Raw genomic sequence first — 24,278 nt, 5'->3', positions numbered from 1 at the left:
AGTTTAATTCAACTCTGAATTAGGTATGTGAAAATATTAGCATTTTTTAAAAAATATTTTTTATTCTTTCTCATATTTACAGATGCTGCAGATTGCTGACCTAGTGATGCATGTTGCAGTTTTAATGCAGACCCCTGACTTTGTAAAGATCTATTGTAATGTTTGTCCTGCTGATTCCAGCTGCTGGGCTCTTGGATGCACTGCTAGCACTTTGGTGTGATGTGCAGATGATGCCTTAAATCACATTATATTTTCCACAAAGCCTATTAGCCAGCTGCATCATCAAAATATATTTGCTAGCATTAACACGGGTAAAATTAAAATATAATTTTGTGACGCAGCTCCATCTCTTGAAAGTTTGGGACTCTCCTGAAATCCCAAGAGAGGGAAATCTCTTGAGATACACGCTGTGACTAAGAGTTCACAGCAGGAAACAGGAGGCCTGTACACCCATCTCGTAATCTCTCCCTCCAAAAGACCAGATGACCATTACCACAAGAAATTCAAGTGATCCCAAGGATCGCTGCCAGACTGAAGAGTTGACATCTAGTTCTAGCTGGCCTCTTCTCAAAAGCCACAGAAAACATTTTTTAAGTGATGAAACCTGCTGTTCTTCCCTCTTTGGCAAAATTAAAGGCAGTTTCTCTCCCTGTGGCTTCTCAGCTATGGTTTCGGGGCAGAAGGGACATGACGCAGAGGCACTCCTGCCTACTCCAGCCCAGCAGGTAGAGCAAGAAGGGCACATGGGTGGAGCTGGTGGAATGGTGAAGTCCTGCCAGTTCCTAGAAATGCAGCACTCAGCAGCACAGCCATCCAGCACCAGGCTGCTCTTATAGCACTGGTATTCTGCAGTGGGCACCAGCCCAGCACTGGACTTTGACTTGGTTTGTTTTTCCACCCTTTAAGGAAGCCTTAGCTGCCCACAGAGCTGCCTGAACAGCTGCTCGTGCAGTGCAAACCGCCTGAGTTGACAGCCCAAGGCCATCTGGCAGCGAGCAACATCTCTGAATCAACACAGATGTAGCTGGGCTAAAGCCCAGTCAAATAAAAAGGTCACCTTTTATCTGGGTCATCATCCCTGCCCTCCTCACAGCACTCTCAGCTCCTCTTTGAGCAGAAATGAAGGCTCCAAGAACTGAGTGAGCTTCTGATCCACAAAGGTGGTCCCTCTGGAAGGGGGCACTGGTGGTGGTGGATGTGTTTTGGGGTCTGTCACCTTCCTTCCAATGGCCAACTGACTTTTGTCTTCTCATGCCTGTGTTTTCTCAGCTTACCTAACACCTAAAATATACAATATTTGTCTTTTTTTTTTTTTTCCTCTTCTCTCCCCAGAATTTAAAACCAAGCATCTGTCAAGAACACACAACTGAAACTAGGCAGGGTTGAAAAATATACAGGTCACTTTTTTTATTGAGCACCGAAGTGGCAGAACCCGCACACATACAGCAGCAGATGCACAAACCAGGAAAGGTTTGCCTGGGTCTGGCATGGATCCTCAGATGCCACAAGGCAGAGTAGCTCCACCAACAGCGCTTAAGGATTCGGCAGGCCATCAGCATTGCTAGCACACAGTGATACTTGTAAAGTTGATTATAGCACCAAACATAAAGTGTACATGGGGACATGAAAAACAAGCTACATTAGCGATTTCCTATTGTGCTTCACGAAAGTGTTGTAAAGCCATTTGTCTTTGGATAGAAGATAAGGTGAGGACAACTCATTTGGTCTGTTTTCTTTTCAACGTGTGATGGATTATGGTGTTGAAAACACAGCATTTATACAAGCTGCTTCTGTGGCTTTTGTTTCCGAGTTTGACAACTGATAACTTGAAAAGAATTAACTTGAAAAAGCAAACGTAATAGCACCATGAGGAAGGGTGATGTCTTTGATAACACCCCGTAAACAGAAATCCATTAACAAATTATTAAATTTGTAGTTTTCCTTTTAAAAAATGCCTTTTGCAATTAGAAATATCTTTACCAACCCATCAGGCAAGGTGGTCAGGTATGTGCTCTCTCTAGCTACCAAAAAGCAACCACTGCAGTGAATGTATCCACTAACATTAAGTACAGTTTTGGATAAAATTATAAAAATAGATCTGTTGGAATACAGAGTTGAATTTAATTCCTAGAACTTGGAGCAAAGGCACGTAGAATTGAATGCACTTCAACAAATTAAGAGATTTAGGAACATGTGGAGCCCTTCATCCATTTCTTTGCTCCATAAAGCACCAAGAAGCGTATCTGTTTATGAAAGGAAACAGAGTGGTTTGGCATCTCTCATCTCTCCAGCTGCAAATGTCATATGCAAAGTATCAAGTGTTTTATAAGCGTCTGAGCTTTGGCTTAAACCATCGGTGAATGGAAAGAAAAACCTCTTGGTGGGTGGAAACAAGCACTTGTATTTGTGAATTGGGTATTTATAAACGCTGCTACTATTCTGCATATCAAAATACTAATTTTATGCATGAAGATTGGGACATGTACTAAACAAGGAAGCCAAAATATCTTCCTTTGCCTAGTAATTCCGACAGATTTGTCAAAATGAAATGGAACCGTCCCTTTAGGAGCTGCCATAGAAAAAGACATTAGCAGAAAATGTGTTTTCCATTTCCTACTGCTAAGCAGCTAAAAGAAGCTGTAAAGGCCAAAACACAAATAATGTGGCCTTAAGGATTTATGGAGTCAGCATAAAGGTACAGGACTTCTAGAGAGAAGTTGCTCATCTGCCAGTCAATCCTTTTAATCACACATTTATCCTGATTTTGCTTTTCTAATATGTGCACAAAATAACCAGACTTCAGCCCTACTGCTGAGGTTTTGCAGGTACTAAAAGACACATAAAACTTGTGAGCATTAACTGTGCTGGGTGAAAACACCAACTTCAAAAGGCTGTCATGCATGTTGCTCTAACTGCTTAGATATTGCAGAAAGAAATCTATTCGATCGTTAGCTCTTAGTCTGCAGCTCATCAGACCGGGACGCTTAAGGAACATAACTTAAAGTAATTAAATTTTTTTTTGCTCCTACCTCCTCAAATTTTTAAGATTTCAGGCTTAGGGTTGTAGACTGGTGAACCCCAGCTACAAATAGGAAGAAAAGAAACCTGCAGGTTTCTTCAAGCTTGCCGCTTATGAGGGGACTTTTGTGAAGTAATTGCTTGAGATAGGCAGGAACTGGATTTGACCCAGAGAGCTCCAGAGTCTTAGTCTGAAAATAATCAAGACAACTTAAATATATTTTGGTATGATTCTGACTGCATTTCATTCTTACACTACTGAGTTATGTTCCTGGTACTGAAATCTGAATCAGTCCCCTAAGATGCACATAGAGTGCAGACTCTGTGCCAGCAGCCTGATAAGGGCACTGTGGCTTGCAGGGATCCGCTCGGTGATATTTACATTTTGTCAGTAGAAGGGCAGCTCATAAATGGTGTGGTTTCTTTCAGGGAATCACATTCCTCCCCAAGATGATAGGCTTAAAATCCAGACTCCCCCTGTTTCTTGAAAATCGAAGTCTTTTTATCCTTGATGGGCAGGGATCGGGGCAATGCCGGAGACATGCTCATGTAGACTTGGGACTAGAATTCTTCCAAAAGAGAAAACAGAGTAAATCATTCCTTGAAAGCTGCTTAACAGAGCGGTCCAGCTGTGTGAAAAAAAAAATCAAAGAAAAAAAAAAGGAATTAAAATATTAATCCTCCCTGGGATGTTTATACAGAGCTTGTCCTTACGTAGTCATGGAATCTTAAGCATCAGCCTGACGTAGGTACATAAAAGACACTTAACTGCTTTGTTTTCCTAACTGCCAGTTAAACTCAGGTTAGTTTTAAAGTGAAGCTAAAAGCATTGAGAATACCATCTTGGAACAGAATCTTTGGTATAATAAATATTTTCACTCTTGCCTAATTCAAAGCCTGATGAAAGTCAGGGAGCTCTTTCAGTTGGCTTTGGTCTGGCCAGACAAGTACATTTACTCACCTGAACGGGACACATTCTTCAGGACAAGTGTACATGCACTTAAAGTTACCCCACAAAGTCATCCATATGCCTAAGTATTTGCAAGACTGACCCTGACTGCAATCCATCCTTTTACTTTGTCTTGCAGGAGCAGCCATACCTGCAGTAGAAGCCCCAAAATAAAAAAACTTTAAAGTCCTAAAGCTCACAAATTTCACAGCATTTTTCACCCTGAAAATCACTTCATCCTCTAAATACCTAGAAAAAGCAAAGGCTTTTCTAAAACAACAGGTTCGTCTTGTGGAATTAGAATAAAAAGTGGGAGGGAGAGAGCAAAAGTTGGGAAAGACATCAGCTTCTCCATGGACATTTTGCAGAGCTCTCTGCAATGCCACAGGTTCTCGAGATAATTCGACAGCACCATCTGTCTGCAGAGTTTTTTCAGCTCTATTCTTAGAGCCTGAGGTATGCATCTGCACACAATTTTAAGGTGCTGTCGTTTTGATGAGAGGTAATTTCAGCCTCAACCAACCATTTTTTTTTTTTTTTTAATAATTGCATACTAAGCACCAACTGTTTTCACCCAGCTCTCCTTTTACTCACAGGACACTTACCCAGGCACACCTTTGATTTCAGCCCAAATGCTTCTGCTGGTTTTTCACGTAGCCGACCACATTGTTGGAATTGCTACCTGTAAAACAAATCTCAGCAAGGTTAGATTGCAGATTAGTCTTTGGCAAATATTTTCACAAGGAACTCCAAGCAGTGCAGTTTTATCAGTGTCATTATTTATCTGTTCTCTGGTAGAGCTGCGATAGCAGGTTGGACGGAGGAAAGGAAAACCTTTCATAGTTTCATCAGCTGAACTGGCCAAACTTGGTTGGTTGCAAGTCTGATGCTATCTAAGGTCTTGTCTAGTTATATCTGAATAGCACTTCCAACTTGACCTGACTGCTGCCCTCTGGGTCCACATACCCCAGGATAAATTCTCAGCAACAGACCCTGCTTTTGACTGAGTTCTGTGTTCATCTGCAAGAAGTCCTGGGCCATGACCAAAGCTCCAAAAATATACTTTAAAAGAACAAAAGGTTGCTGGATTGGGTGTTTCTCACCCTTGGGTGGGAACCCCTAGCAGAAGGCTGTATCATTCAACACTGTGTGTCACAACTGGCAATACTGGTTCCCAAGATTCCCATAGTCAGGGCACTGCAGATCCAAAAATAAGATCTTTTAACCAAGACACAGAGTCGAGACTAAAGAATCTCTTTCTGCTGTTCAAGGACCTTGACTTCATAAGGTGCAAATTCCCTGTAAGCAATGCAATAGCTATAGGGCTTAATAATAGCAAACACTTCATGCCAATTGCTTACCAAAATACTCCTTGTAGTACTTTTGCCTCAGGTTGCGTCCATCTGAAAAAGGAGGTACATAATGAGAACACATTTAGCCAGCCTCCATTCTGTGTTAAACTGCAGCCTTCCGTGTACAGCACAGATATAGAAATAATAATCTCACAAACAAGAAAGCAGAAGGCCTCTGTAGCTGGAATAGCTTAGGCTGCTATAAACCTCTTATAAACCCGTTTAGATTATTGAACTACGCGGGCACAACTCACTTTCCCTGAGAGTGGTTAACTGATGGCCACTATAATGCTACGTCCTTTTCAGCAGCTATGAGTCAGGGAATCACAGACTTCCTCAAATGAAAGAAAATTTGAGTAAAATTTGAGACCATCTATCATTGACATGCAAAGTTCAAGTTCCAGCCATGCTTCTTTTTTGTTTGTTTACCGTTTAGTTACATAAAAATGACCCTAGAAATAGCTAGTGTCTAAGAACCATACAGCTCTACATTACTCTAGGAAAAATACTAAAGGCAAAGATACAAAACAATAAAACCAAAGCCCAAACCCCATCTCTTACTGGTGTTTGCTTGGCAAAACAAGAAAGGAAGGGAGACTTCCAGTCAACTGACCTGGATTTCCACGGAGCTTGATGCACTGTCCCCTGTTAGGGATTCCTTCAGCTGTGTTGCCAGGGTTGATGATGTGGCATTCATACCCTGTGGGGCAATGCAGAGGCTCATCTCCATCCTCAGTGGTGCTGCAGGCCTCAGCTGCAAAAGAAGCCTGAAGGTCATAAATTGTGGCTTTATCACCCCTGGGTAGACAAAATATGACAACATGACCACCTTCTGCATCTCCTCCCAGACAGGATTTCAGAGCACTTCCCAAGCGAGGCTGCCAAGAAGCTAACACCTCCAAAGGCAGAGTAGATGATCACGTTCACACCTGAAACAGAACCTGATTTTTTTTTTTTCTAATTCAATACAGAGAGCCCAGATCAGCCCATCTACCTGTACCACCACCCTAACCACAGCCTGTTGGCCAGGGGCTGAAGTGTGGTGAAGACAGACCACCACCATCCACCGTGGTGGTGGCCACTGATAGGTGGTCTGCCCACACTGCTATTGCCTCCGAGCAGCCAGAAGTCTGCTTGGGGCTGGCTGAGGAATCAGGGAAACGTGAGCAGGAAGCTGGCATTTTGCTGCTTTGTTCTTTGCTCCACACCCATCACAGTACTGATGAATTTAAACCTCAGATGTGAGTCAGTGTGGATGGAGTAAGGCAGTGCCACTTCTACCACCACCAGCGGCCTTAACTGCCTTGACCCTGGATATCTAGCAGTCATGGAGCACAATAAAAAAGTAAAGCTGGACTTTCAGGTGGTGCTTATGTACACTAAGTGTACAGCCTATGCAGGGACACTCCACCCTTTGATTTGCCAGGATTTTAATTTCAAGAACCTCTGCTGTAATTCCCATGCCATGACTGATGGCTCTTACCGCACTAATTATTCCCTCAAGCTGAGGGTGATAAAATAGTAACAAATAATCCAAGCGTGACAGGGATGGATGAGGAGGGACCTATTTTATCTTAATTCTACCACAGCAACTCCAACGAGATGGAGGCAGAATTTCCTCCTGAAGAACTAGGTGTTTCCATCACGGATAGGAATTAAGGTTTGCTGAGTCTGATACCATCTGTGCAAGACCAAAGAGGGTAATTTACTGGCAGTACCTCTGTCTGACTAAAGCTGATCAAAAGCTGGAATAGCCTTTCTGTGATGAAATGAATAACTTCAGGCATAAATACATTTCAGGATGTGTAATAGAAGAAAATTTCTTGCCTCCCCACTGCCTCCATATTACATTTTGAGGTATTTGAAAAATGTAATTAAAAGTCCCTTCCTCTGTGGAATTAATTGAGAAGCCCAATCTCATTAGCAGTCCTCAAGCTTTGATGCTCCCAGCTCCATGTCAGCTTCACTTAACTCTGCAGTGTTTTGCCTGGAATCCTGTTTAAAGCACTCTTCTGACACAAGAGCCAGAGCTGAGTCCCCATCCCAGGGCATCGGTGCAGTGAGATCACTCCAGGTTATGAAACCGCCTGAACCAAGCCTAAACACAGACTGTCAAGCAGCTGGCAGAAAACCCATGTATACTGACAAAGTATTTTTTCTTAAAAAAAATATGCATTTCTGTTTATTTCAAGAATGGATAAAAATGCAGTTCCCTGGAGTATTCCTAGTGCTCTGCTGCCTCCCGGCTTTCCCCAGTGTGTTGCACTTTGCTCTGGAAGGACAGATCTGATCAATCTCTCCTAGCGCAGGATTTCCAGCTGTACCAATAAAAAAACAACTGATTTACTGCACTAGAAACTAGTCCCTGCACAAGTGTGATTTGTGCAGAAACTACAGGCAAATATGAACAGTGCCAGCATAGCAAAGTGCGTGGCAAGCCCTGTATCTGATCAATATACTATTTATTTTCTTTTGTACAATTAACCATATCACAGAGAAGACAGTGAAATGTGCCATACCTTGTAATACTTCCTCTGGGCCATCCAAAAGCCACCCATTTCCTCCCAGCCAGCGGGGTTTGGGCTGAACCAACCAGTCTAAAACTGTAAAAGAAATGAGAAATCAGAGTCAAGGTGCAGCAGTCAGAGGGCAAAGTGTTATAGAAAAATCACAGATATTCTGTAACTGGTAGGATAAGGCTGCAGGATCCTGAAGGACAAATTTGAGTGGATACTCCATTCCCATGGCATGGGTCAGGTGAGTTGGTTGCCTGGACCCTGTTAGCACTAATCCAGATTGGGATTATTTATTCATTTATTAAATACATAATCCCAGGAAAAGGGCTGGCCTCAGAAAATTCCTACCATTTGTGCTGGTGGAAATTTTGCAGCTCCAGCTGACCTTAGCTAATTTCTTGTCTCAGCAATCATCCCAGACTCAGCTCCAAAAAATCAGAAGTGCAGAAACACTTTTATCCTCAACTCACACCAAGCACACCTCCCACCCACAACCTGGTGCGCATGGGGATGACTATCAGTTTCTACATGTCTTTGCCTCAGTTTGACTGCTGGGTCCACTCTACCTGGCGGTGGCTGCACAGACTCCAGGCAGGCGTAGATGCACCCATTGTAGCAGCAGCGTTTGTGCCTCTCGCACTCAGAATCGGAGCGGCAGCTGGGCACCTCACAGGCTCGGTCAGGCAAAGTCTGTGGTGGAGGTGGGCAGCGGTCGTTCTTCTGGTAGTGGGCACTGTGAGAATGAAGAGGGTACTCATAATCCTTGCAAAGAAAAGAAAAGGAAACAAAGGTTTGGCATGAGGCGAGTACCAACCATCCCATCAGGTGAAACAGAAGAGGGATTTTCAAAGCGGTTCTCAAGTATTTACGAGACAGAACAGTTATATGTTCTGTTTTCCCAGCCCCATCTTCAATGCACTGAAGACACAGCTATATAACTATGTTAGCACCTTCTTTGGAAACCCCAAACCATCAAACTGTTGTGTGGAGTTCACACTTTTTTTGAGGTTACATCCCTAAAGGGACCTGCATCTGCTGTCCCAGGTAGCGCCTGTCTCCAGAACAGGATCCTTCACCCTTCATCACCTCCTGCTGGACCAAGGCTTTTAGGGGAGAGGTACAAAGCCTTTCAAGATAATCCACTGGGCCTAGGTTGTTAAATTAGAAACCATTTCTAAAACTGGAGATGATCTGGGTGAGAGCTGTGTGGGGTGATATCAGTTTGATCACACAGCAAATGAGGTGGTGTTCAACTACAGCAGGACGGAGCCCAGCTACGCTGCACACTGAAAGGAAAGGGGGATTTAAAGTGGATTAACAGGCACAGAATTTTACCAGAAACATTTGTAAGAGGCAGCATTCAGATATTATCTGTGCTGGTGGCATTTTAGCAAGCAGCCAACTCCCTCCATCAGAGGTGAATCACCGCAGCTTGTTCCTTTTTCACCTTTGGCTAAAACACTCATCTCTGGGCTTAAACATAACTCCCCAGAGCAGCATAAAGTGCTCACAAAGGGCAGAAATCAGTTCTCAAATTTATTAACACACATTAATAAGCTCTGGTCAAATCAGAAGACAGATTCTGGATTTGCCCTTTTATCATAGATCGAGGCCTAGCCCAAAGCAGGAAGTGAGAGCACTGGCAGGCTGCTTGGTTTAAGAGCCCTATAGATACTTGGCCCCATCACTGCTGTGTTTTGAAATCTGTGATGAACGACTGGGGTTGTTATTCCAAGAAACAATGTGGTGCAACTGTCCCCGAGGGGGACCAGGGAAATTTCACCATCGGGCTATGGAGAAATTTGGGGTGAGACTAATATCCTTCTCTATCCCGATGCTGCTTCATTCTAATTGTTGGAAGCTCCAGTGGCTTCTGTGGAGCATGTGTGCAAAACGTGTTGCAAAACAGCATGCCACCACATGTAGTGCCCAAAAACATGTCCTAGGAGAGGCCCCGGGAGGTAGCCTGCACTCATCCCAAGTCCACAAGCTGAACACTCCCTCAGTAGCCTAATACTTCCACTATGGTTTTGAGCTCCAAGGAATGAGCATTGACTGTTGCTCACATCTAACATGAGATCGCTTGCCAAAACTTTGGCACTCCTCAGTTGATCTGTAAAGGGGCCCATAGCCCTGGGGACCGACCCCTGGCCCACTCAGCCTCTGCTGCTACGCATCACCGAGCATCAGAAGTAATAATGATTCATGTTATTTGTGCTACCAGTGAGAAATTTTGCTTCCATGCTCTGTCTTAGGATATAATTGTATTGCTAAAGCAGTTGTTTTTGCATAAGAGCTGATCTCATTTCTTTGGGCAGTAGCTAGGGGGAAATGGAGAGCAGCAGTTTCTCAGCTGCCTGCTTTGCAGTCATTGAGTCAGCAGATATACAAGTACAGAGCAGAGTCAGGATGATTAAAAGTTTTAATTTATACTAAAAGGTGTACATTATTTAACCAGGTACAGGATTTTCTTTAACGTGCATATGTCTGCACATAGGAGACAGAATTGCTAATGTTTCTGTAAACAGCCTCCTGCCCTGTTCCTAGTATCAGCTAGGTCCCGCTATTGACAATTCCTTTTCTTCTGCTTTTGCCTTAGTTTCTTATACACAGTGAATAAGAAACTACTCAAGATTCCTTCCATGAGGTTGTCTTTCCATGAACTGGTGTGCCGTTTGATCCACAAGACAGGTTTGAAAAATACATTCCCTACTTTTCATGATGCTTTCAATGTTAAAGCATAAAGCAAGGTGCCAGCTAACACAAACTGTTCCTCGAAAAGCTAAAAACATTCCAGCTTTGAAACAATGTGCTCGTAACCTCAATATACCTAAAATTCAACTTTGTTGTTGTTGGATTTTAAATAGAGAAATACTTGGACCACATAAGTCGCAAACACTTAACGAGTCTCCATATTTGAGGGAGCATGTATCTGTGGACTGAAAATGTAGGGATCAAAATAACACTGGCAAATAATGAATACATTGGAAAACAGCAAACAAACACACAGCTATTGCAGTGGCTTTGCAAATGATTCAGAAACCAAGAAGCTAAAATTACAATGAACACTCAACTCAGTGAATGAGATTTCCGTTTGGGAACAATGTAAAGTTTTCAGCCAAATACCTTTGGCCTTTACAACCTCACCACCCATTTTCTCTGATCAGCTACTGCTCTTAATCCCTTTCATTCTAAACCTCAGAGACAATAAGTTATTCTTGTGATTTTTTTTTCTAATAAAATTATTGCTGCTGCTTTATGTCTGCTAAAATCTCAGTGGGAAACAGGCTTCCCTCAAACCCATATTTTCAATGGTAACTGTGGGATGCAATCTGCCTTTAAACAATCCCAAATCTGTTTCATTATTTGCACCTGAATCTGGACCCTGGGCTTGTGCCAAAGCACAGCTCTCTGCTAATTCATATTCTGCTTGGCCATGTCTAAGATCACTAAAATCACACGTGAGGTTTTTGTCAGCTTCCAGTCACCAGCTCTGGCCCTGGCAGGTGTTTCCAGACAAGGGCCATAAACCCCATTTCCTCTGAAACAAGACCCAGTATCTACAGTACTGGAAGACTGTTGTAAAATAGGGGTGGGCTTAAAAATGTATGCCAGTGATAAGAAAACTGGAAAACAGGGAATAGAGTGCAAGACATGTACGTATGCAGGTTTTAAAGGCTGAGGGATGCTCTTCTTGGATGATACTCTTAGGCACACGTGGGCTAGAAGCTTCAACATGAGGTGTGCTAATCTGGTAGACAAAAAACATATCTCCATGTTGATGTATTACAACTAGCTGGAGGGTAAATAAATTGTTGGAGGAACATTACAGCAGCTGTAAGGAATTCTTTGTTTCTGGAAATCTTTAAAAGACTTTTTTTTTTCCCCCTAAAATGCTTGATGTAGTAGACACTGGAATAAATTCAAGACTGCCCCAGGTTTTCCCAGTAGAAATGTGGGTGTCTTGATAATAAATTGAAGCCCATTCCCAGCCAGCTTCTTCCCTCTCCCCTTTGAGAACAGTCCAGACTATGCAGGAGGCTGCAGAACAAAGCTGCAGATCACTGAACTTGATGAGGTTCCCTCTGACTGGAAAATGCATGGATTTGCTAAAAGCTGGCACCCCAGCTCCTCTATCCCAACCTGACTGCCATATTTTTATTGTCATTACATTCCCTATCCTCTTTCTCTGTTCCCAATCAGCTCCTCCTTTCCAACCAAAGCCCTTCCTCAGAGTCCATATTGAATAACTGCTGGCTGGACTTCAAGCCAGTTCCTCATCGTAACACCTGTCCATCCATCATTCTGCAGCCATCGGTTGGATGGATGCATTCTATGGACTCAGTTTGGGATTCAGACACCTTACCTCAGTCAGGTCCCTGCCTCTTCCTCCTCCTCCCCCTACAGACCTTGCCCATGGCCCCATGGCCTCCGGGGTGTCCCATGGAGGTGTCTTGGGCCCATCTCCTGTATGGCTGCGCTCTGCCATGAGCACCTCCATCTGTTATCCCTCTATCCAAGAACCTCCTAAATCAGTCATTCCACCCAAAGCCTCTGATTTCGTAACTGCAGGGAACAGACAGCATCTGGTAGAAAAGAAACATCTCTCTGATGAGAAGAGGATGCTGCTGAAACAGGCTCTTGGTGGACAAGAAGATGGCCTTCCTTCTCACGAAGCTCTGAGAAGAAGGAAAAAGAAAGGTGTTTTCTGTTTTCCCAGATTAAATTCTTGTCAATTTGAGCAGCTCTAGCTGAGCATGCCAGATCAGTAGCACCTGGGTTCATGGCTGCCAGAAAAAACAGCCCTTTAAAGAACTGCAGATTGGAAGAGGATTTGTCCTCAGGGGAGTGGGCTCCGTGCCTCTACACAGCACATTATCTGAAGATCAACATGTAAATACATGTTCTGCTCCTGTCCTATCTCTCTGGGACATTTACACTATGATCCTACTGAATTTGAGCCTCACATTGAAACACAAGAGAAGAACATAAATACACTTTTCCAATGAGCAAGTTTGCATGAAACACAGCTCTGCTTCATTTTCTAATTAAAGTGCAAACCAGACACTCTGTCCCAAGGGAGGCTTCAGTGAAGCAAACTTCAGGTCTGAAAATAACAGGTTACCTTTAAAATATTAACACATTCTCTGTAAAATTTCAGTGAGACAAATACACCACAATTAATTTCATTCAGAATGGACAAAAGACATGTATCACACTTCTAAGTCAGCAGTCACATGAACCAAGTGTGTTTGTCCCCAGGCATCACTTTAGATGTCATGGGCCAAACCCCATCCATTTTAAATTAAAAGCCCTCGTATATGGCCACAGAAAACAGGTGTAGGAATCCCCCTGTGACACCAAGGATGTTTATTCACATGCAATGGCTGTAAAATGCAATTAAACCTGAGCATGAGAAAACACTGACCAGGGCATCCCCCCATGGCCATCTCCAGCAGCTGGTGACTTTCAATCCCAGTGCTACTGCTCTAGGTACCACAGCAGATTTGGCAATGATGCTGGCGGTGCTCAGTACCCCACTGGTGAATAGCCACACGGCTCATTTTCCCCTCTGGCACACAGGCACAACAAGTGCTCCAGCACTCCCATTATCACTAGGAGACTAGGAGGTATTTACCCAGTTACCCCAAAAGACAGCAGGAAACAGAGCAGGGAATCCTCCCTGCTCTAAAAAGATAATCACATTTTCTTTTCACTAAATCTATTCCCAGCCATGTAGGTTTTGCATTCCCCATTCAGGCTTCCCTTGTTGCCCTATGAAGTTTCTAGGAAAAGCAGTGACGATTGCAGCTCTGATATATTTTCAGCATGCTTTACAAGTTCCCTGTTGCAACAGCTAGGTGGCAAAAGTTTAGTACAGCCTGGGAAACTTAATGCAGCCCTTTTATAAAGAGATGGGCTGTGCATTCAAATGCTTCTTGTTCTAAAATGATATGTACACATAAGGAAAGCTCCCCTTTCAGAGTGAGCACACCCAGCTCCCCCAAATCGCCCCATCGCAGGCTACTCACATCATATTTCTCCGTCATTTTCAGATGTAGAGCACGTTTCCAGAGATGCCTTGCGCAGCCTGAGTCTGACAGCAAAATTAAGACGCACAAGGCTGCAGTGAAGATCTTTTTACAGAAAATCATCTCTGACGGCATCCTGGAATCCATTTTTTCCTGATGAGAGATCAAATAAGGAGCTCAGCTTTCCAGGATCCAGACGATTCAGAGTCCTGGCAAGGAGGGAGGGGAGACGGAAAGGGAGGGAGAGTGAGGGCTGATCGCTGGGGAGAGCCGCTTTCTGCTGCGCAGCTTCTGGGAAGGGAAAGGAGAAAAAAAAAATAAAAAAGGAGCCCACGACCAGAAGCCAGGAGCTGCCGTTGAACTTCTCCGCACAAAGTTAGATCGGGTTCTCAGCTCACATGTTCACACAAAGCACATGCTCTCCTTGAATGATAGATGGGAAGATTATTTGGAAAGATTATTTTTAGACCTTTGTTCCCAACATCTGGCATCCTCAGAGAGCCCCATTCAAAGCCAAAGCGTGGGATCAGATGACAGCTGCCGCAGGGGGAAATAAAGGTCTTGGAGGGGTGGGCTCGGTAGCATCTAGCAAACAGCTCACCCAAACTTTCCGGGCTACTTGGCTCTCCCTTTGTGTGCTTCCCACTGTGCCCTGAGCTGTGGCTTCAGATCATGTCTTGACAAAGTGATAACTTAGTATGAAGGCTGCTTGAAGGAAATGATTTAAAGACATGATAAACATGCAGAGGCTTTAATTAAACCAAGTTGACGTTAGCTTTCCGCAAATAATTTTGAAGATGGGGAAGATGTGGCCATGGGGTAAAAATAAATCCATATGCATGGGTGGGGAATAAGGAAGGAAGGTGCTTTGGAAATGACATGGCCAAATGGAAAGTGAGGAAGGGGACATGAGTCAGCCTGTGCCTGACAATGGGAGAGACTGGACATGGGGATGAGACACCTGCATGATATTCAGGCACCCCGTGTCTGAAGGGCAAGAATCCCCCTAAAAAATCAGGCAGAAATCATCCCAGCATCCTGACTGGGACAGAGGCAGGTGCCAAAGAGCAGAAGAACAGAGTATCTATTATATATATGTATGTACCCATATACATACATCTCAATGCGTATGTATATGCTTTCTCAGCCTTTAATAATAAATTTTTCAGGGATTCCTGAACCAAATGTGAGAACTGCTTATTTTACAATGCTCCTTGAACTTCTTCTCCAGCAGCTGGTCCAGCTTCTACCATAGATGAAGTAAGAAATGGACCCACAAAATTAGTCAAGATGCGAGCACTGAGTCCTGCTTGCTTCAATTTACCCCAAACGTTCCATCCCACTCTGTGGCCAGGGCCTCCCAAAGGAGCTCTGAGGACATCTCTGTGGAGATGCAGTGACTATATACATATTGCTCCATATTTATGTGGTCTTTACCATGGGTTGCTCCTGCAGTAACAATAGTATCTCCCTAAGGTGCAAGCAGGATTGTGGGGTCTGAGCAGACCTGGCTGACAGGACATCCTCCAGGGGAAAGCAGAGTTCAGCAACCTCTATCAAGTCTGACAACTTTACCCAAATTTCACCAAAACATCAACTGAAATCGGGAGTTGTGCTGGCATTAGTAAAAGACACACTCAGACATCATTAATGCACCCAGAGCGGAATATATCACTACCATAAGCCTTCTAGTTGTGGCTTTACTTGTTGTTGCTCAGAGGGCTTTGTCTCACACAACAGGATGCCTCCAGTTCTTCTTAAAAACAAATCTCCTGTTTGCTGCAGTGTTAATATCTGTACCTTGATAAAGCACCTTTCAAGCACAACCAGGAGCTCCCACCAATATCCTGACTCCTGTGCCACGAGGTGACAAATGACACAGCTAGTTCAAAAGAATAAACAAGATTTTTTTTTTTCTTAGAGTATTCCTACTTAATTTATGTCTTTGTGCTATTCCACTTGTCTGATCTCTTGCTGAAACACAAACCAGCAAGAAACAACTGTTCACGATAAATCTCCCTAATTTCATTTTTGTTGTTTGTTTTGTAGACTTGCAATCTGGACCTCGAGCAACTAATGCTCAAGATTAATAGCTGCTACAGACACCATTTTCTGGCCTTTCTTTTGGCAGATATGCAGTTTTGACATTTACCCAGGAGAAACTGGGGTCCATGCATTACAGTTCACGGATTGTATGGTGAAGAAATGTGAACACTCCTTGCAGTAACAGATTTCAGCAGATGGCCATGGTCTTCAGCAAAAAATGAACGTTGATGTTACGATATTTAGGTCTCCTGCACACTTTTCATCTTCACTTCCCAAAGGTACTGCATGCAGTGCCTGGACTGGATTATTCCTGCTGGGGAAACTGAGGCATGAGGTAAAGATTTGCTGAAATTAGACCTTCTCCCATGTGCATGACCAGATTCCTTGTTATAAACAGTGTAGACTAAGCTGAGCCCCATGTTTCAGTTATCTATCCTCAAATCCATTCCTCATGCCACCCATTGCCATTCCTCACATACTTATACCTCCAGCCTGACTTGGAAACTAGGCAAGGAATTTCATTTTTTACAGCATTAAGAAAACCTGCTTTAGCTGGAAACATTAAAAAGAATATATTTCTTGGCTTTTCTAGATATTTTTCTTCCTGGTGGTCCCTGGGAGGGCTATCTTCACAAGCTGTCTGCCTGCAGGACTGCTTCAGCCCATTTCCTATCCTCACTGCTCTCCCCGTTTGGAGTCTAGAGCACACTGAAACCAAGATACCAAGTCCACCAAGACGATGTCCACCCAGTTATGGAGGCTCCCTGCTCCTGAGCAGTTCCTGTTTTAACAAGTTCACTTTTAAATGGCCCATTCAGAAGGAAAAAAAGTGAAATAAAGAAGCAGCAGCTTCGGCTTTCCAAAGAATTTCTTGTTTAACTAAGAACTATTTGGCAGGTATATGGCTCCAACTATTAATACGAAGGATTCTTAGCAGCTTGTGAAATAATTGTAGGAATCAGGCACAAGTTCTTAGCAAACACAGCCTCTGGAAATAATTAGAAATTTTAAATTTACTACTAAGCAGAATTCTGAGTTGCCTTAATTTAAGTGCTTGGTAGTTGATAACATATGACACTTGAAAAACTCTTATTACAAGAAGAGGAGAAAATTAACTGCCATTTTCTCTTGAACTACATCTTATCTGTACACACCACTTGGGGCACAGTCATTTCTCCGCACAGAGCAACTCCCTCATGCTGCCTGCAGTTACATCTGTATGAAGCTGCTGTGTTCCTATCCCATGTGCAGAGTGGAATAAGTGGTGCTGGCATAAGACATCCTTGTAGCATTGTAATGTTTTGGCTAGATTTGGCTCCTGCTTGTCTGAAGTTTTGGGCATCCAGCATACAGGGTCCCTTTGGGTGCTGGCAGGCAGCGTACCTGCTAAAGAATTGTGGCTGAACCCACAGCAAAAAATAGATTAGGGAAGCCCATTGTAAGATCCCCTCTGGTGCTATCATCACTATTACACTGACAGCTGGAAAAAGAGACAAGTATAGAAGGATATATAACTATATCCATGCTGAGCAATCAGCCCAGTGAAGGTGTTAAAGTGAAAAGCCCCAGCCAGCCCCACTGACCACAAAAACGTGTGTGAACATTAAGCACATTTCCTGCTGGTGAAAGTTTACAGTGTGCTCAGCTGTGTTATTCAAAATAGGACTATTTATTCTATACACTTGTCCTGGGAACACACACTGTTTTACTAAGTCAAGATTTCTCTGCTTCAAGATCTGTAGAGCAGTTCCTCACATAAAAACCCTGCTGCCTTCAAGGATGTTGAAAGAGATAGTTTTGTATCTCATTACTAAGAAAATAGTCACCTTTGGTATATGGATCTGTGCAAGTTTCCATTCCACAAAGGGCTTCAACAGGGCAGGTTCTACAGAAAGCTGCAGTCAGGTGATAATAGAATAATGTGGCTGAGACTTGAGCATCAGGACCGTCAGCAACCCCTGTTACAGGGAGGAAGAGCTGGGTGAGATGTAACGGAATGGAAAGCCTGGCATTTTATCCAACTAAGAGAATGGAGTCACATCTGGAACCAGGATTCATGCAACCTGATTATAATGAATTAAGTAACGGTTTATGGAATAATGGTTCTCAGGGAGGTTCCGAGTGAAAGTCCCAGGGCATTTGTGCAGCCGGGAAAAATGTCTTTGTCCAGCCAAAAATACGTGATAAAGTGAAGTGATAAAATAAGTGAAAAATAAGTCAGCCCGAGTCAACTTCCCCTTTCCCAGAGGAAAGATCTGACTTTTAAGGAAAGATTATGTCAAAAAGAGAATTTTCTCAAAGCACACAACCCCATCAACACAGGGTGACTCATTTTAGCTTGATACAATCACTATACCTTCATGCCAGGGGTTGCTGCAGCTCCTTATCCATGGAAATAACAGATGGGCTGTTTCCTCACCAGCCTTATATAGGTTCTGCTGGCAAAAGCAAAGGGCAGTGGTTTTCTGGCGTTTAACCAGGTTAGAGGTTATTGATATCACCTGGTCCTGTGTGAAGGAAAGGTTACAGCATGCTCTGACTCCCCCTATCCCTTGCAAACCCCACTTGCAATCCTGTCCTTGTGCACACCTGGGTGCATGAATGGGATAAATGAGAAGAAGCTGCAGCAACTCTGAGAGGCAGCACTGGATGCAGATGATGCACCCCCTCACCCAGAGGGTTATTTTAGAACTAGCTTTATAGGAAGACACCAAATCTGGGTTTTTGGTGTGGATTCATTCATTCTCTGAGCAGGAAGGGCTGGCTATTGTGTCTGTGCCAGATGTATGCTACTAGTGAACTCCCCTGGGAATTTACAGGATGAAATAAAAGATCAAAAGCAATGCAAAACACAGACAGGTGATTCTCTTTAAGCATCTGGCCTCAAGCTCTCGCAAAGCCTGGCAGGGGTCAATGTTAAGTGGCCCCTATCCATTTGGACAGGCCTGTAAAGAAGAATATAAAGTATTCCTCCTTTTAACTTGTTTTATTGCATATGAGATATAAATTAAGCAGATGAATGTTATTAGAGAAGCACTCTCATGCATGCTGCATCCCACTAACAAAATTAACAGGAAGTCTTAAAATATACGATCAAAATATATTCATTACAAACGGGAAAGGTGCTTTGCTGGGGGAAAAGGCTGGGCTCTGGGGTGCAGTGTGTGGCTGTGCCTCCGTTGCAATGCTGTGTGCCCCGGGGGAACCTCTGGAAGCCCAAACAATTCCTCTGGGTGGGACTGCTGGAGCTGGGTGGTTCTCGCCCACACCGTCGGGTCTGGTTGTGCAAACGCAGCACTCGGTCCCCTCTGGGGCCTCGTTGTCCCAAAGCCTTTTGTCTCCAAAAAGGAGAGCAGCGAGTGTTCCCGCAGAGAGGAAGCTCTGGGGCTGGGGGCAGCAGGGACCCTTTAGCTCTCAGGCCATGGGGTTTGCTGCATGGTTTGGGTGGGGAGGATGTACCAGGAGCTCTCACACTGTGACCACCAAAGCAGCTGAGTCACGGACCGGAAAGCTCAGAAAAATCTCCCTGGAGGACAGGCTTAACCCTAAAATGAAAGACACGGCGCGTTAGTCTCCCTGTGGATTCACATGGATGTTACAAGAAATCCACAGCCTTGTACCATGCCGTGCGTGGCAGCCAGATTGAGCTCCCCAGGGGCAGAAAGACTGAACACAGGCTGCCTAAAAAAGCAGAGCTGCAATCCAGGGAATCAAATCAGGAAGAAACTTGGGGCACATGATATCTTGTTTGGACCATACTAAGACACGAGTTGAAGCCAGGGACCATGCAAGCATGTGAAAATGGACTTGTATAAATCCATCTAAAAGGCATGTTCCATTAGGAAAGTCACAAGTTTACACAAGACATCAAAAAGGGGGATATTTGCTGGCTGAAGGTGTGTCTGATTCCCTGCACTGACCCATGATGACTTGCTAAGGGCCAGACACTTTGGTTTTGGGGCTGCATCTCTCTAAGTTTGAAATCTGCCTGCCTATAATCCCAGAGACAGATGGTTTCCCATTACAAAAGCATCCTGCCTACCTCCAGAAATAGCAACTTAATACACGAAGTGCCCGTCAGTGGCACCTGCAAACAAGGCAGATGAAGTGCCAGTCATATACACATCATCACTGCGCCTGCAGATGATTTCCATAAAGGAAACCTTTAACTTCAGCTTCCCACACACCATTACAGGTGAAATCCCTCCTGCTTTGCTGGGGCTGCTCTGAGGCAGTGAGTACTTTGGCAAGGACAGTAAATGATTTTCCAGGTCCAACCACAAGGCAAATGTTTAAGAGCTCTGAAAAAAAACTCCGTCTCCTTACATCAGCTCTGAGGATGTGCCAGTACTCTCCAGAATAGAGACACAACCTCAGAGTTCAGCAGGATCCAGCAGCCGTGCAGGGACCCAGGAGGGCAGGAGCATTGCTGCAGCCATACGGGGATGCTAAGACTTGCAGTTGGTAACATTTCTTCAGAACTTCTTACAAGATCTAAGGATTTGGGAATCTGAGAGTCACATTTGACACATTATCCCATGGCTTTTGAGGAGTTTGCTATGGGAAGGCAGATGTTTTTTCTTGTCTTCTCTTATCCAAGGAGCAGGGTTAAACTAGCTAAAGAAAATCCCACTTGCCTTTGACCTCCTGATAAAGGTCTTATCTCAAGCTGGTTGAAGATGAACAGCAGTATTTTGAACCATTGCAGACTTGGCTTATCCGGGAGCATTCCCCTTTATCTTCTCAAGCAGTGTGTCTGGAAATCAGCACATGTGTTTCCATAATCTACCTGGTCCGTGGGGACTTGCAGGCTCTCTCCTGTCCAGTAGCTCTGCTAAGTGGGCTGCATCTCACTCACCACTGACTCCTGGTGCCAATAGGCAATGTTTTGAATCCTTTCTTGGCTTGGGCTGTAAATATAATTAGATGTCATCCCAAAATCAGAAACCAAGTGATGAAAATGTAGGATTGCAAAGCAAAAACTTCCTGCAAGAAAGTTCCCCAAACTGCTGGTTGACGCCCACATGTGTGCTTGAATGCCTAGAAATCAGCCCTCTCCAAAAGTCCCCTGGGCAGTCAGATTGTTCCTACAAGCTTTGGTGTGGTGTGAAAACACAGGAGACATCAGAGAGTGGTTTTTTTTTTTTTTTTTTTTTTTTTTTTTTTTTGTTGTACGTACCCCTAATAGAGAGGATACATCTCATAGCTTTTATTTTAGCTTATATCATTTCCTTAGCCAAACAAGGCATTTTTTGTAACCGTCAGACATAGCTTAATTTTTTGAAGGTGCTGGAAGAAGTTTAATAGAAGGGTTTTCCTCCCCTGTTGTCTCCATGTGAGGTCTCTGTGTAATGGACCTGAACAGAAAGGTTTAGTATTCCAGCTGAATTCCTTCTGAATAGTTCAGCAGACCAGGAGAGATCCATGGAGAGTTTCCATCTTTTATCTTGGCACAAAACTTTCCATCTGAATAGAGTCTCTTTAATGGGAAAGTTATTGTCCTCCAGTGAGCCACTCATTTTTAGGATGACAGTAACTTGCATTTTCCACAGATGTTGCCAATTACTATGTTTCCCATTCCTGACATAAAGGGGAAACATGAAGGTACTTCCGATGCACTGTGCCGCAGCCGCAGTCAGTCAGTGCTTTGCATTCACTGTCACGTTCACTTGCTTCCAAGCTCCGCGCTAGTGCAGCTGCAGTAAACTGTTTGGGCAGGACAGAGAGAGGAGAACAGAGAAAGAGGAGGGATGTTTATATTATGGAGGATAACCCATGAGAAATGGCGACATCTCTATTACAAAGTCAATGTTTTGAATATTGCACGGCGACTTCGGCAATGGCTGTCCCTATTTCTGCAGCAAAACAATCTGGAAATTATTAGCTAAGGACAAAGCAAAAACTCTCTAAACACCCTATTAGCACCAGGCAGAGAATAAAAGCTGTGCTACAAACCTGACTATTACAGACCTGGGTCTGTCATTACTTAGCACTGAATGTGGCTACAGAAGATGGTCACATCTCTAGCTCCCATGAGAATACACTCCCAGCCCTGCATGAGGCAGCTGCTTTTGCCATTCACCATGTGAATTCAATATGCTGGAAAATGTTTCATTGAGTTTTTGTTCAATGTTCTAGTTAAATATTATGTATTATATAACTGCATAAGTTATATAATAGTTAAATTATATGTATATTTATATAATTTAATCTCCAACATGTTTCTGGTTTGTTCATAAACCCCAGCCTGCCCTTCTCCACCTCCACCCACCCCCCTCAAAAAAAAAAATAAAAGAGTAATGGAGCAACATCAACAAATCTCTTTATCTAGAGCTGCTTGGTACATTATAGCACCTTCTAATTCAGCATATTTAGTATTTAGTATTTGCACAGTAGGCATGCATCTTGCCAGAGTTTGAGTTCAGATTTACACTCATATTTCGCCGCAGTTGTCAAGTCTTCATCAGGGTTCATCAGGGTTCAATTTTTTTTTCCTGAGATTTCCAGTGCCCAGCAATTCTGGACTTGTTCTAATGGAAATAACTTCTACAGAGCAAGTACCCGTATATTTTGTCCTGCCTAAGTCCAGATATGGCAACCTAAGTCCTCTGTGAATATGTACCTAATTAGTAGGAGTAGGAGAACATGCTCAGAATATCAGAGACTAGTAAACACACTATTCCTATTAGGTTTTGTTGGACTTTGTGATGGTTTTGTCCATGGAATCCCAAATGTTTTACCAGTCTACAATGACAAGGTCTTGAGTGTAACCAGCCCTACCTCATCATTTTTTTCTCCTCAGTCTTCCCAAAGTAGTTGTATTGTTTCATCATTCATGTTTTCAGTATTCTGAGAGTGTTAAGGAGACTGGAAAAAGCGAATAGTTGAATATTCAAATGCTTTTTCACAATATCTCTCCATCTTTTCTTTGAAGTTTTGATTTTGAACATTTTTCCAACTTATATCCAACAAGCTCTTTGGAATGAGAAAGCTCAGATGAGGCTTGATTCCTTAATTACATTGTTGGCAGACTACAACATTCCTTTGTTAATTTCTTGATATAAATCCCCCAAAGAGCTGCAAAAAGGAGAATGGTGGATTAATTTAATCATCATTTCCTGTGCGGTTAAATACCGATCCTTTATAGTCTACATACATTTGAGTGCCCTGAACTTCTTTTCCACCTAAAGTGAAAGCCTCTTCCACTGTATTTTTTTTTCCCTTTCAGACTTCATGTCCAAGGAATAATGGAAACTAAAGTTCATGTGTTGCAAGTAAGTGGAAACTCGGTAGCTTGGAGAAGAATATTCGAATGCTTTCTTATTCCATCAAGTCTTGTAGAGCTGAAAAGGCAAGGCTAATTCAGCTGGTGGCTGAAGGACACCTCCCATAGCTCCCTGGAGCAGCTCTAGGCACTGGAAGGTTTCTGTGGAAGAAGGATGTACTGCAGTGTTAACTGTCAGTGCTGGAATAATATGGTTTTGAGGGCACTGAGGTCTGCAAGCGCCATATTCATATTTTGCTGAGTATGTAGATAGAGTGAAAATCCTTCTCATGACAAGGTAATGGAGATAAATACTGTACAATGCATATCATCTGGGGCTTCAATTCAGCAGAACCTCCAGTTATTACAAACTTTCTGTCTCAATTAACTCAATGCTTCTGCCAAAGAAACCCAGAACATGCTGCTTGCAGCAGGGCAGATTTACTCTTCTGTGCAGACTTAAACAGCTGTTTCAGACTGTGACTGAAAAGTTATGGCATTTACAGTTGAGCTTTTCCAGACTCTTGAATGAAATGCAATAGCGGAAGTGTTAGTTGTGTCTCTTCATCTCTACATTCACCTCCCTCAAATCTGAGGCCTCCTGTCTTAGTCTCAAGGGGTTAAATCACTCTTCTCCCAGATTAGTTTTGTAGAAAACTTGTGTAGCTCCATCTAGGTTCCCATTCCTCTAGCTCCCTTTTTTTTTTGGGGGGGGGGGGGGGGGGGGGAGCTTGTTGCCATCAGTAGGTCTCAGGCAGCCTTTGCAAACTGAAGTATTTTGTAGTCTGAGCATAAGGCTCAAAGGGTCAAGTCCATGAGTTGGAGATGATGATCCCTGTGGTTCCCTTCCAACTGAGGATATTCTATGGTTTTATGAAACAATTAGCACCTTCTGCATTGCTCCTTATTGGACAACGACCAGCTGGGTGAATGGAAGGTCCTGCTTCTAGAAACTTCAAGGAAGCTCTCTGCCTCCTTCAAACAGAGAATCGTAGATTTTTTGGAGCTTGAAGGGACCTTAAACATCATCCTCCCAATGACCGCTTGAGCAGTGAACCTTTCATTCTCTGTGTCAACACGGACAAAGCAAACTACAAAACA

General features: G+C 43.4%; 1 protein-coding gene across 2 annotated transcripts; it reads right to left on the bottom strand.

The window, feature by feature from the left end:
- Window positions 1-1,377: 1,377 nt before the first annotated feature.
- WFDC1 (WAP four-disulfide core domain 1) lies at window positions 1,378-18,398 on the bottom strand. 2 transcript variants are annotated; one of them, XM_035336627.1, is made up of 8 exons: window positions 18,270-18,398; window positions 13,868-14,076; window positions 8,402-8,597; window positions 7,839-7,922; window positions 5,933-6,073; window positions 5,329-5,370; window positions 4,573-4,649; window positions 1,378-3,647 (listed from the first exon to the last, which is right to left on the bottom strand). In XM_035336627.1, the coding sequence occupies exons 2-7, from the start codon at window positions 14,012-14,014 to the stop codon at window positions 4,591-4,593; spliced, it is 669 nt and encodes a 222-aa protein (XP_035192518.1). In that variant the 5' UTR covers window positions 14,015-14,076; window positions 18,270-18,398; the 3' UTR covers window positions 1,378-3,647; window positions 4,573-4,590. The 2 variants fall into 2 exon arrangements, with proteins under 2 accessions (XP_035192518.1, XP_035192519.1); XM_035336628.1 differs by lacking the exon at window positions 18,270-18,398 and adding an exon at window positions 14,202-14,374.
- Window positions 18,399-24,278: the final 5,880 nt, after the last annotated feature.

The sequence above is a fragment of the Oxyura jamaicensis genome, chromosome 11 (assembly GCF_011077185.1).
Source record: "Oxyura jamaicensis isolate SHBP4307 breed ruddy duck chromosome 11, BPBGC_Ojam_1.0, whole genome shotgun sequence".
Taxonomy (NCBI): domain Eukaryota; kingdom Metazoa; phylum Chordata; class Aves; order Anseriformes; family Anatidae; genus Oxyura; species Oxyura jamaicensis.
This window is presented reverse-complemented; position numbering and strand designations above follow the sequence as displayed.